Raw genomic sequence first — 14,686 nt, forward strand, 5'->3', positions numbered from 1 at the left:
AAGATGAGCAGGCCTGATTGCACTGCCTTGGAAGGATACTCGTCAGAGGAAACTTTTATTTTTTCCGTGTAGATATTGTATAATGGAGGCAGGTAAAAGGACCACTTATACATGCTTAGACATAGATGTAAATGTTCCACTATTTGTCAATTACTACTTTAACCTCTAAATTACAGAGAATGGTGGTTAAGCATATTTCAAGCTTCAAATACAACTTTCTTAAGTTTGATTACAAATGAAAATTTTAATATATAAAACTGATCAATCCAATAATGAAGAGTAAAAATCAAAGTTAAAACAACAACAACAACAAAACACTTCTCAGTCTTTCAGTAATTTATTTGAATTTTGAACTTAGGAAATGTATGTTATATATTTATATACATAGGGAATAACAAAAGCTAAGTATTTTATTGTAGAGACTACTGTGCCTGACAAAATCGAATGATTGCCATTTAATCATATTACATTATATTAAAACTACTTAACTGGAGAAGACAAAAATCATTATGTCAACAAATGCACTTTGTTTTCTGTGTCACTAAATCCCTTTACGAGCAAAACTTCTTCGTATACAGGTTATCCGAGAGATAGTGAAATAATTTTATGACATAAACAAACTTACAGGCTTACTCAGATTAAAAGAAAAGTTGATTTTCATTTCATGTAGAAAGCCAAAAACAGAGCAGATGTGCATGCAAAGATAAAGGAAAACTCTGGCTGCTTCTCAGTGAAGGTGATAGTCTGTCTTTCATACTAATTTATGTACGATATAACAAGTAACCACTAAATGTAGTAGCAGGGGGAAATTTGGCTGGAATTGTTCCTTTTACAAGTCGCAACCACACTTCCTGCCCATAATTTAATTCTAATAAGGCATCCCCAGTTAAAACCCTATCACAGCGTATTTCACTATTAATATTTTCAGATTCAAATGCCAGCTTGTCTCTTCCATCAACCACTAAAAATCCAGAGATATGGGCACTAAATGACTCAATGGTATACTTAAACACATACACCCCAAGATATGGGATTCTGAATTTTCCAGTTCTTGGAGTATATGAAGCTCCATAATTGACATCCAAATTATTAAATAATATAGGACCAGGTGTAGTCATTCCATATGTGTGAGATGCAAAAAATGCCACCATCGGTGCATATCTGTAAGATCCTTTGGAAAAATCTGTTAGAGGAAAAAAAGTGGAGTCAATTTTCATGTTTTTTTTTTAAATATTGTCTTTCCCCATTTCTTTATCATTTTATCTCAGTTATAAAAAGGGCTACCAGAAGGAAAAAGGTCATTCATCAGATTTAACAAGGGCATAGGCAGATATGCCTGCCTCTTGGCTGGCTTATCTCAAATCATTTGCCCTCTGTGAGCCTCAGTTTCTCCATTCAGATCCGGATAGAATGATAATAACGCTTAATACATCCCTCATAGAAATGCCTCAAAGATTAATTTGCCTGTTGCTTTGATCTCTCCAGAGATAAAGAAATTCAAAGCACTCTATGGTTATTATGTTATGCCAGCATGTTTTAAAGCCCCTAGTAGGAATTGAAGCTGACATGATGTAGAAACAATTTTTCCAGCACCTTGTCAAACAGTTTCTAGAGGCTAAAACGGAAGCCAGACGAAGTCATATGCACTATAGAGAAGTAGACAAAAGCACTTTTCTATGTAATTAATGCCAAATGTACTTACAAAGGCTGAGATTTAAAAATAGACTAAAACATTTACTCTTTGGCATGCAGCATATTATTGAAGAAAGCCTGAGTTAAAATATGTTTTTGCCATCATTAAAGAAAATATATTTTAAATATTGCACATATTTTCTTGTATAAAAATCAGAAATGGTACACTCTTAATTTGTAACAAGCAATACTTACGAAGGTAAATGGACAAAAAAGGCATTTGGTTCTACTTAGTACGTCTGAGCATATTCTAAGTCTCACCCAGTCACAATGGCACTGTTAGCTTAACCTTCATAGAAGACATGCTGCTAATTACTTATTAAAGCTTCATTTAAACGACCATATCTGATATGAATCAAAGGTATATTTCTTGTACTTGTTTGAGAAGAAAGTTTATATCAATCAGGTATGTACATCTATGTTTTCTTTTAAGATGTACAAGAAAAAAAAAAGACTGCCTCTATTATATCAAAATTGAAAATTTCAACAAGGGTACATCAATATGGATTTACCTGCCAGACATTTCCGCTTGTAAATCATGTATGTCATTCGGTAAATTTCAGAAGTAAAAGGAATTAATCCTCACAAGAGTCCAGATTAATCAGTTGCGAATATTTTCAAACAATGTTTTTATGACATTGAGCGAATCCAAGGCTGCGTGCGCTTTCCTACCTGGAGCCAGAGCATTTTCGTCCACCAGCTTGATGGTGCAGTTACCACCCGTGAACGGATGTCGGCAGGCGCAGATAGAGCTAGTCCTTCCGTTTATACATGTGCCTCCGTTCTGGCATGGGGACCTACTGCAGTCTGAATACCCCTCTGTTCCTGAAAAAGAAAGAATCGAGATAAGAGAGGCTGAAAGTGACCTATTTTCTTGTTGATCTTAAATTATAGTTTGCAGTTGAATGGGAAAAACATTGAAGCAGAAATGAGAAAAATGGGTTCCCAGGCCCAGGTTGGCCGCCAGTATAGTCCCAGGACTTCATGAAACCTCTTAACTCTCTGAGCTCCTTTTACTGCTTCTTCGAAGTGAGGGTCATTCTGTGATATTCAAAGTGGGGACAATCCATTGCGTGAAAATGTTAAGATTTTGCTTAACTGTAGAACAGAATAGGCTATCTGGACACAGACTTATATATATTGGAACTGATAAAGGTAGTACTTCAAATCATTGGAGAAGGAAAAACGTGGGTACATACATGGTGCTAATATAAATTAAATATTCGTAAAAACGTACTTTCCGCATACAAAAACACTAAGTGTAAAAAGAAAATAAAAAATAAAAAAACAAAAACATGAACCCAAACAATCCATACAATGATATTACAATCAAGTGAAAAGAATATCTTTGTAGAGCTGTAACATTTTGGAGAACTCAAAGCAAAACAAAACAAAGATCCAGAAGCCATAAGAGAAAATCCTGACCTTTGACCACCCAATAACAAAACACATTTGCAGTGAAAGTCATCATCATCAGGTTCAAAGATGAGTGACAGATTAAGAGAAAAATTTTTTGACAAACACAACGAACGAACGATATCCATAAGATATGAAAAGCTCTGATCAATCCAAAGGATTGTGGGAAAAAAAGTGAAAAATGGACAAGTGATATGAACTGGCCAAATACTGAACAAAACCCACAAAAGTTCATTAACATTTTTAAAGCCTATTCAACTTCACTAATTAAGGAATAGTAAATTTTCACCACCATTTTTATATCAGGTTGCAACATTTAAGAAGACAGAAAATATTCAGTTATGGAAAAAAATGGGCATTCTCATACAATGTTGGTTAGACCTTAAATTGTTAGAACATTTGAGTGAACAATTTAACCATATTTATCAGAATTAAAAAGGCTCATGTGCTCAAAGCCAGAAATTTCTCCTGAAAGAATATAAAATCCAGAGACATTTGCCTATGTATACAAAGAGAATTGTTAAAAAATGTTCTCTATGACATAATTTGCATTAGTGAAAAACTATAAGACACCTAAATGACCATTTCATTGTAAAATAAATTATAGGTATCTTTTCCTAAGGAATATTAGACAGCAGTTAAAGAATGAGATAGATTTCTGACCCATTTGATTTACCGAAGGCAGAAAGTTCCAGTTCACTCATTAGATATAGAATAATTTCAATTATTTAGAAAACCTCAAATTATAAATATGGTTATAAAGGTAATTCATAATTATGTAAACAGAGAAAAGGTTAGGGAACACATTACCGGCCACAGTTACCGCTATGGCGCCACCTTGTGACAAAAGTGTAAACAGTTTACAATTTACTCATTTCTAATCCTGATTGTTGATTTTTAAATTTAGGGTTATTTGCTTTGTTTAACCTTTTTCTCAAGAAGTGAGATCTGTAAATATCTTATATACATTATAACTCATATTTAAGTATTTCAAATTCACATATAATGTGACCAAACTACATGCCTGTATTATTAGAATTTTTTTGCAAAGAAAATATATATTACACAATTAGAAATTGGTTTAAATTATTTTGATATATTTTCTTCAATATTCCATAAACTACTTTGCTCATTATGGAAAATACTACATGTATGTATTATCTTTTAAAAAATGTCTCGAACTGGCCTACATTTTTTTTAACATCATTTCTCAACCAAGTGAATAGGTTATTAAACCCTTCCATTTACTGTTACCTATCTTTCTAAAACCTCGCTCATTGCTTCCTAGCTTTAAAAACTTCAGTGATTCTCCATTACCTATAGAAATGTGAATTCTTTATGTCAAAGCACTGGCTTCATCTGTTTTCATGTTCTCCGAATCTAGCCCAGTGATCGACTCACAGGGTAGTGTTCAATTACAGTGTTTCATTAAGAATGAATCAACTGTGCAGTGGCGCTGAGGGGACACTGAATTATTTATGCAATCTGATCAGCTCTATAAGTCTTATTTTCCCAGATTGGAAAATGCTATTCTCACCTGTAGACTCTGCCCCCATGCATGAATCAGGGATCAAACCTATTCGAGGAAGGAGAACTTCAGAAATTCTAGAAATGTACTTTTTTGTATTCCTACTGGCTCTACTGTGATTCTATAAAACCAGGGCCTTTGCTTTCTATTTAATGTGTAGGATGTGCTTTTCATTCTTCTCCTCCCTCCCATTCCATTACCTCTAGGAATAGGGTATTTCCTTGTTCTCTCTGAGTTGTTTCAGAGGATGACATTTTATTCTTTATTCTGATTCCTTTGCAGGCTCATTCATCTGGAGGAGGGGTTCACTTGAGTTTGATTGCTCCTATTGCTGTAGTAGCTGGAACTTGCTGAGAATACACATGGTTTGCCTTCTGGGGCATCTCATGTTCCTACTGAATACCTGTCCAGGGAGCCTCACACACTGGTCTGCACCTGCTTCTGCCACTTGTGTTTTAAGTCCTTTTCTCTGCCTTCTTTGATGTTTTAGACAACTCTGGTCTCCAAATTCCTGTTTAAACAATCCACACCATGATACATAAAATTATGGCCATGTCTTCCAGAACTGGATATATTGGGAATTGACTCTAATTAGAACAGGCTACAGTAACAGTTGCCCGTTATGACCTCATACTGAAATGAAATGACCTTATAATTTTGTTAATATTACATAAGTATTAAGTGTTCATTTTCAATTTTTGCAACTGCATTACATTGTGTCATAACAGGTCTTCTATGTTCTGATGTCACCGAAATTATCTAAAATCTCATGTTTAATTCATTTTAGTATGGATTTGTAATTATTACCAATAATTACATTTATTTTATTAGACTTGATTTACCATCTGTCCATAGAAACTGTTCTTTAATTCTGTATACAATGTTTTAAATTAACACTCCCAGCTTCATCATTTTCAAACTTATGTTTTATCTAAATTCATCTAAGTCACTGATGAAAATACTTAATGGATCAGTGTCAAGCACAGAGTTTTATAACAGACAACTAAAGACTGATTGACATTGATTTATAAATTGAAACTATTTATGGTTATACAATCAGTTAAAATCTACTTTTGTACATCATCCGACTCACATTTCTACCTTATTACTAAAATACTTAAAAAGTGGTTAGGCATCTTTATAAGTTCTTGCATACGCTTGTGCTCAAAAGGCAATTTTTTCTTGAATTAACAACAAAAATGAGACCCCCTAAAAGCATCATTTTCTTTTTGAAATCTTCTCTCATCCCTGCCAATAGGATTAATTACATTAATTGTCTTATTGTCAGACGCTCAGAAGTTCTCATGTTGAATTTATCAAACTGTAGTGTAATTGCTCACGTATCCTCCTGACTCTCGATTAGATTGTGAGCTTTTGTGAAGTCAGGGCTTGGATCCTCTATTAAACTTTGTGTCACTACTGACCAGCACGGTGCCTGACATACCAAGTGCTAAAATGTCTTTTTAAAGTGAAATGACAAAGCACAGGGTGTTGTATGGAATTCTTGAATCATTTATATCATACATCTGAAACTAATAGCACTGTATGTTAACCACCTGGAGTGAAATTAAAAACTAAAAATAATAAAATAAAGTTGAATAAACAGATTAATGAAAGATTGAATAGATGACCACATTCTTAGCCCAACACTCTATCCTTTCTTCACATTTTCAAAGACCAGGTAGAGTTTGATGCTATCATGTCATTGGCATGTTTTTCTAGAGACACGGAATCATCTCAAGCAAACTTTCCACAGCTTCTCTCCTACCTTGGGCTTCAGTAACCTCTTAAACTCTTTATAGGCCATTTATTTTCTTTGGTGGAGGTCAGTATGATTAGTTGAACAGTTCTGCCAACTCAACATTCTACTATCTTGGGTAAGTAGCATAACTAATCTTTCAATATTCATTTCCCTGCTCTGAACATGACTAAAATTCCTTTGCCGTTGACTTGGAATGTTTCATAAGCTTCAATTTGTTCTGGTCTTTGCTTTCAGGCTCCTAATATGTACTCAAGTTACACTTTCTTATTAATCCTACTTCTACATTTCATAAATGTTCACGTAAAACTTGAATTGACTGGAGAACTCCTTACATTTTCAAAGCACTCTGCCTTTGCTAATATTTGTCGTTCTCTATTATAATTACTTGTGAAATCTATGAGGTCCATGAGAAGAGAGAGTGTGTTGAATTTACCACTCTGTCCCCTCAATCTTTCTCAGGGGTCATTCAACACTTACTCAATAGATAGTTAATGAAAAAAATGAAGTGGCAGGGGCACCTGGGTGACTCAGTTGGTTAAGTGTCCGACTCTTGGTTTCAGCTCATGTTGTGATATCATGGGTTTGTGGGTTTGAGCCCTGCATCAAGCTCTGCGCTGGCAGCACGGAACCTGCTTGGGATTCTCTCTCTCTCCCTCTCTATGCCCCTCCCCCACTTGTGCTCTCTCTGTCTCTCTCAAAATAAATAAAATTAAGAATAAATCTAAAATAAATAAATAAAATGAAGTGGCCTGTTATATGGATGTCTTCTTCATTTTTATTTTTATTTATATTACATATAATGTTATATATAATACATTTTATCTAATATATTTTACTGTCATTTTATTTAGTATTTACCTAATTCATTTTGCATTTTTATTCCTTAGTTCTGCTTTAGCATCAAGATCTCTTTCTTTCTTTCTTTCTTTCTTTCTTTCTTTCTTTCTTTCTTCTTTCTTTCTTTCTCCCTCCTTAAACAATAACATTGCAGAGGGAAGATAACCCTGATCTCTGCTTGGGGCAGAATGGAGTTTCCAAAGAGGAGCGAGGAAACTTGACATTGCCTCTGGGCCAGTTTTGTCATATACAGAGAAGAGTATGATGTACAAATCTACTGCACAACTTAGGTCAAGGTAACATTCCCATACAACATTAGGACTTTATTTTTCATTCCAATTCCAATGCTCTCTAAAATGATTCCACCCTCATACTTATGGATACATTAACTTTCAGCATTAGTCTGTGTCCGCATTTATCAAAATTGTTCCTTTCAAATAAGGTTTATCTTTCCATTGCTCTAAAAGTGCTTCATATGCTCCTTGCCAACAACTTAGAGAAGTGTATTTATTTGCTTATATTAAGTTTCCAAACCCATTGTTCTAATTACTCATATTCTATCCATTGGTGGATAGATGGATGGAAATACTGTTTCTGACCATCTTTACTACTTTTCCTTCAAGTCATCAGTTTTTATTTTTGTTCTTCTTTTTAACTCACATCTGTTGTTCTTGATACTTTTTCTGGGATCTTTTTTCTCAGCCTTTCAAATATAGCTTTAAAACTCATTTAATCCTATCAGCAATCCTTCGCAAATGTATTCGCTCTGTCCCAGAAGATTTACTCTAACCTTGTCATTAAATTATCATTCACTTATCTTTAAAAAAAAAAACAAAAAACATTTATTTACTTTTTGAGAGACAAGGACAGAGCAAGAGCGGGTGAGGGACAGAGAGAGAGAGGGAGTCACAGATTCTGAAGCAGGCTCCAGGCTCTGAGATGTCAGCACAGAGCCCGACACAGGGCTCAAACTCACAAACCACAAGATCATGACCTGAGCCAAAGTCAGACACTTAACCAACTGAGCCACCCAGGAGACCCTATCATTCATTTATCTTAAGACATGACCTAGGAAATTAAATGTTTCTATTAGATATCATCAACTGTTGTCACCTTTTTCTTAAAAGTCATAGCATTTAATCAAAAACAGTATTTAAAAAACGACAAACACATTAAAATGTGTTCAACACTATTAGTCATTAGGAAGATGCAAAATAAAATCACAGTTAGATACAACTACACACCTACTGAATGGTAAAATAAACAATATTGATGATACCAAGGGTTGGCAAGGTTGTGGAGAAATTCTTGTACATTACTAGTGGAAATGGCAAGTGGTTCGCCATTACTTATAAAAGTAAAACTATGCTTATTTTACAAGCAAGCTATGCTTTTGCTATGTATTTATTCAAAAGAAATGAAAACTTGTGTGCACACAGGAACCTATGCATGCATGTTTATAGCAGCTTTATTCATAATCACCTCACACTGGAAATAACCAAAATATCTTTAAACTAGGAAATGCATGAACAAACTGTGGTTCGTCCATGCAGTGGAACGCTACTGGGAAATAAAAAGGCATGCATTCAACAACACAGATGAATCTCAAACCTAGTGTACTAAGTGGAAGAAGGCAGATTCAAAAGCCTACGTACATGCGTTTCATTTATGAAATATTCTGGAAAAGATAAAACTGTGAGGAAAGACAACAGACCACTTGTTGCCAGTGACTGGGAGTAGAGGTAGAGTCTGACTACAAAGGTACATAAGGAAATTTGGAGGGGGTGATGGGTGATGGACAGGTTCTCTGTCTTGATTGTTGTGGTGATCATATGACTGCATTTGTCAAAACTCACAGACTGTGCATCCTTCCACATCCCTATGCTTTCTTTTTGTTTGTTTGTTTTCATTTTCTTTTTTCTTAAAGATTGAGTTCTGTGATACATATACTTTCCTATCACTCCTTCTCTTTTTTTCCTTCATTGATCTCTCTCTCTCTTTCTCGCTTTCATCAAACATAGGATATCTCCATGTTTTTATCTTCTTTTCTTTTTCTTTAGCTTTCTAATTTACTTCTGTGTCCTTGAACATCACCTCCGTGCAAGTAATTTCCAACTTTTACCTGCAAACCAGTTTTTTATTTGAGGCTTACATTACTAATTAACTTATGAACTTTTGATAGAAATAGATTTGTTTTAAGTTTATTTATTTTGAGAGAGAGAGAGAGAGAGAGAGAGAGAGGCAGGGAGCAGCAGAGTGAAAGGGAGAGAGAGAATCCCAAGTAGGCTCCACACTGTCAGCACAGAGCCCGATGCCAGGCTCCAACTCACAAACCATGAGACATGAGACCATGACCTGAGCTGAAATCAAGAGTCAGCCACTTAACTGATTGAGCCACCCAGGCGCTGCTGCAGAAATAATTGATTTTTAAACTAATGTATCACAGACTAAACTTCCTTTCCTGTATATATCTGTGCTTCCTCCTTAATGTTCCTATTTCCATTAGTGGAAATCTTTATGGGATTGATGCTTTATTCAAACTTTGCTGTTATTCTTCATTCTAAGTCTTTGTATTTTCAATTAGATAATTTCTACTAAATATATATTCACATTTAACTGATACTCCCAGCTTCCATTTTATTCCTGTCTTCATCTATTCATGCCAGAGCTGTTATAATGATTTTCTAACTGGTCTGTCTAAAGAACTCAAACTTAATGATGCACATACATGATTAGCCATATTCCTGCTTAAAAATCTTCAGGGTGCCTGGGTGGCTCAGTCTGTTAAGCATCCGACTTCAGCTCAGGACATGAGCTCAGGTCATGATCTCAGGTCATGATCTCATGGTTCCTGAGTTCAAGCCCTATGTCAGGCTCTGTGCTGAGGGTTCAAAGCCTGGAGCCTGCTTTGGATTCTGTGTCTCCCTCTCTCTCTGCTCCTCCCCAGCTTGTGCTGTATCTCTTTACATCTCTCAAAAATAAATAAATGTTAAAAAAAAATCTTTGTTACCAAGAGAATGAATCTGAACATAGTATACTCAACACAGGATGTAAATGGTTGATTAATGAATGTTCAGCTCAAATCTCCCTCTTACATGAGATTTGCCCAAACACCCAGTTCTTAATAAGAAATAAAACCCTTATAATAATGAAAACATATAGCATTCATTTAGTGCTTAGTACATACTTTGCTATATTTCTTTCATATTCAAAATAGTTTTATAACTATGTAGTGTTCATCAGCATATGAAAAATTTTAAAAATAATAAAAATACATAAAACATAACAACAACCAAATGTCACATTGCTCTCTAGGCACATCCTCTATGATCAACTTTTGTTAAAACAAAACTACAAAGTCTCTGAGCCAGAGTCTTGCTTTCTTTATCTTTATATTCCCAGTTTCTTTACGACTTCACTATTTTCCTATCAGTTGAAGCCTATCCTATCATCTTATTTAATAAGGTTGTAATCTGCTCCCAGCATATCCTGGTGCATCCTGCAGTACACTGATTCCCTTACCTTTCTCTGCTTTTCCTTTTCTGCATAGCATTTATTACCTTTAACATATAATGCAATTTATATTTTTATTGTTTTTTCCTCTATCACTGCTAGAGTGTAAACTTCAGGAAGATAGCTTTAAAAAAAAAAAGTTATGATGTATCCAAAATACCTAGAACAGTACCTGATTCCATTTAGCACTCAGTTATATTTGTCGAATTGAGCAGTTAGGAACTGTTACTATTTTCAAATAACTAATAATCCTAAGTTATTTGACCCTAAGAGAAAAACTGCTTAAATTAGTTTGAGCACAACACTTTGGGGTAATATAACACTGAATTATAAAAATTATCTGATACTTTTACTGCACCTTTAATCTAGGAAGCTATTTTTAAAGGTCTAGAGGTAGATATGCAATTTGAGATTTTTAAGAACATTTCTTAGATTACAATAAAGTCACTGATTTTAGGCGATATTTGGAAAGTAGAGTTGATGCCATCTCATTAGTACCCAGATAACTATTTGGGTTACTTGAGGACTTTTCATAACTTCCAGTAATACGGCAGTCTTGCAGAATACAATCAGATGCTAACATCCACCTGAGGTATGCTTGTCCTACTACTTCTTGCTCTTTTCTCACTATTCTCTCCTCACTTCTCTTTCTCCACCACCCTTGGAGGATGTTGTTCCCCTGACTCTGCTCTATTTCCCATCTCTCTGTAGAATGCATACCTTCCCCTGGCTTATCTCACCCACACCCAGAGTTTCAAAACACTGTCTTTATGCTGATGCCTCTCAAATCTAAATATCCATACCTATTTTAAAATTTAACACTTGCTTATGATTATAAAGTCTAGAAAAGAATTCTTAAAGGAGCATTGATTAACCATAAAAATGGCCTTCTTTTTTGGTAAAAGGTAGATGTATATTTTGGTTCCTCTATCATTCTGGCACAATGCCATGCAATAGCTTTCTTTCACTGATTTCTTTAATTCTCCACACACTGTGTAATGATATTATGGGTAATTTTTTGGAGTTGAAGAGTCTTGAGTTTAAATCGATCAATAATGTCAGGGTGCCTGAGTGGCTCAGTTGGTTGAGCGTCCAACTTCGGCTCAGGTCATGATCTCACGACCAGTGAGTTCGAGCCCCGCCTTGGGCTCTGTGCTGACAGCTCAGAGCCTGGAGCCTGTTTCAGATTCTGCGTCTCCCTCTCTCTCTGACCCTCCCCTGCTCATACTCTGTCTCTCTCTCTCTGTTTCAAAAATAAATAAACGTTAAAAAAATTAAAAAAAATAAATCGATCAATAATGATATCAGTAAAGGTGACATGTCATATTTTCCCCCCAAAGAATGGTATTCAACATAAACATATTTGAATAGTTCAAAGTAATCTTATAATAAAATACTTATTACTTCTTTTCAGGGTCACTTTTAAGCTATGTATAGTGAAATTGACAAATGTTTCTCAAACTTCATGTGCAGTTAAAATTTGGTACAGCTATTATGTTTATGCTTCAATTTTTTGTCAAGATGTAACTATAATGTCTGCTCAGACAGTAGTTCACAATATGTGATTTAATAATCCCTACCCTTTCCTTCTCGTGTTTGATAACTCATGTATGAAATCATACTATCATGTGCAATTTTCAATTTATAGTGTTTTTGATGCCAGTACAAAGACATCTATTCATTGTATTTAGTTACGGACCAGTTAAATTTTTTTTTAATGTTTACTTATTTTTTACAGAGAGAGAGAGACAGAGCGTGAGCAGGGGAGGGGCAGAGAGAGAGGGAGACCCAGAATCCGAAGCAGGCTCCAGGCTCTGAGCTGTCAGCACAGAGCCTGACTTGGGGCTCGAACTCAGGAACCGCGAGATCATGACCTGAGCCGAAGTCAGATGCTCAGCCGACTGAGCCACCCAGGAGCCCCTAGTTATGGACCAGTTAATAATCAAATCTGTTTTCAACTCTTGGGTGCCAAAGAATAGTCTATTGTAGAAATAGCTCCTGTGATTCAGGAGAAAGAACCTAAGCATGTTCGGTGTCTGTGTAAATGGGGACTTGGTATTCTGTCCCCTTTCCTTTTTTGTGTCAGACCATGTGTTAACAAATTTTGGTTCAGATGTGAGTATCAAACACATGAGTTTCTGCCTGCTCGCCTCAGATACCATGGACACTTTACTCCAAGACAAGGTACAGGAAGGGCCTGTCAGTTTTGTCAGCATCCTCTCCTCAATTGTCATCCTTCCATCTGAAGGAGAATCACATGGAAATCTGGGGAGTCTTTTCTTCTCCCAGGAATCATGAACGAAAATAGTACATTTAATATTCTCTCCAACACTGGTATGTTTTATTGACACAAACTGGGGAGACTATCCCCAGCAGACAGGCTTGCTAATCAATTCTGACATAATGAATATCTTTACGATCATGAACAGAAAAGAATTAATGGAGCAGGCCTGAGACTGCTAGCTTTAGAGAGGCCTGCTTGCAAGGTTTTGTCCTTAGCCCACATCTGGGCACTTGGCTTCTTGCCATTTCCTAATTGGTAAGCGTCATTCACCGTGCCCCGACTTTTTGTACAAACAATGTGGGTATCCTGAACATCTGTTTTTTTTCTGAGAGTCTGCAGTTGTAGATGCTAGGCAGAGGGTGCCTACATGGCCAGTCCTGTTATAGATGGAATGTTTGTGTTGGCTAAGAATTCATACATTGAAATCCTGACCCCCACCCCCCAGTCTGATAGTATTGGTAGGTAGGGACTCTGGGGGGGGGTGAGTAGGTCATGAGGGTGAAGTCCTCATGAATGGGATTAATGCCTTTTTTTTAAACAGACCCCAGAGAGCTCTGTCACTCCTTCCCTTTCTGCCATGGGAGAATATAAGACATGTACAGTCTGCAACCTGCAAGAGGGTTCTCTCCAGAACCCAACCATGATGCACCGATGTGAGACTTCCAGCTTCCAGAACTGGAGGAATAAATTTCTATTGTTTATAAGCCACCTAATCTATCGTACTTTGTTACAGCAGCATGAATTGACTAAGACAAGCCCCAATAAAACCCTTGAATGCTGACCATCTGAAGGACTTCTCTGGTAAGAAATATTGCACATACATTACTGCATTTGTGTGTGTGTGGGGGGGGGCAAGGGGGACTAGAGAAAGAACACACACAAGTGTGCTCCTTTATAGGAGAGAGTGAGCATAAGAAAGCTGGTACAAGATTTCTCCAGACTCTGCCTGTATCATTTGCCCACTCTGATTCTATCAGGTATCTTCTCACTATAATAAATCTTAGCTCTGTACATAACTATATGCCGAGTTCCATGAGTGCTTCGGGCAGATCACCAAACTTGTGTGTGGTTTTGGAGACCTTATAAAATATATCATGAATTCTAAATTCAAGCACTTGTCCTTCAAAATTTAATTAGCTTACAGTTAACTATTTTGTACAGAAGTCAACATATTAGTTATCTTTTTTTTTTTTTTTTTGAGAGAGAGAGAGAGAGAGTACAATCCAGGGAGAGGGGCAGAGGGAGAGAGATGGAGAATTTTAGGCAGGCCCCACACTTAGAATGGAGCCTGACACAGGGCTCAATCCCAGGATCCTGGGATCATGATGTAAGCTGAAATCAAGAGTCAGATACTCAACCAACTGAGTCACCTAGGTGCCCCAACTTATTCGTTATCTTGAGGTATATTTGAAAATGTACCTCACATTTTTTTATAATATGGAAAAACACATGAAGAGTAGAAATTACCTTGGAAAAGACCATTATTAAACTTTTGCAGGTATTTTTCAGCAATTATTAACACAGATACATTTTTTTACACTTAAGCCTTTACATTTTATATCCTATTCTTTTTGAGTTATCATTATATGATAGGCATTAACTCAGTTATAAACATATGTTGAAGTTATTTTAATATTTATTTATTTATTTTGAG

At 35.9% G+C, this 14,686-nt stretch overlaps 1 protein-coding gene across 2 annotated transcripts in view; it reads right to left on the reverse strand.

Annotated features, from left to right (window-relative positions):
* Window positions 1-318: 318 nt before the first annotated feature.
* The window catches only part of MMRN1 (multimerin 1), a 69,801-nt gene continuing 55,433 nt past the window's right edge, over window positions 319-14,686 (reverse strand). For both annotated transcript variants that reach the window (XM_053217130.1, XM_015075760.3), the window contains exons 8-9: window positions 2,365-2,517; window positions 319-1,183 (exon numbers count right to left, since the gene is read on the reverse strand). In XM_053217130.1, the coding sequence (XP_053073105.1) occupies window positions 762-1,183; window positions 2,365-2,517 (575 nt within the window). In that variant the 3' untranslated portion in view covers window positions 319-761. The remainder of the gene's footprint in view (window positions 1,184-2,364; window positions 2,518-14,686) is intronic.

Source organism: Acinonyx jubatus, chromosome B1 (genome assembly GCF_027475565.1).
Source record: "Acinonyx jubatus isolate Ajub_Pintada_27869175 chromosome B1, VMU_Ajub_asm_v1.0, whole genome shotgun sequence".
Taxonomy (NCBI): Eukaryota; Metazoa; Chordata; class Mammalia; order Carnivora; family Felidae; genus Acinonyx; species Acinonyx jubatus.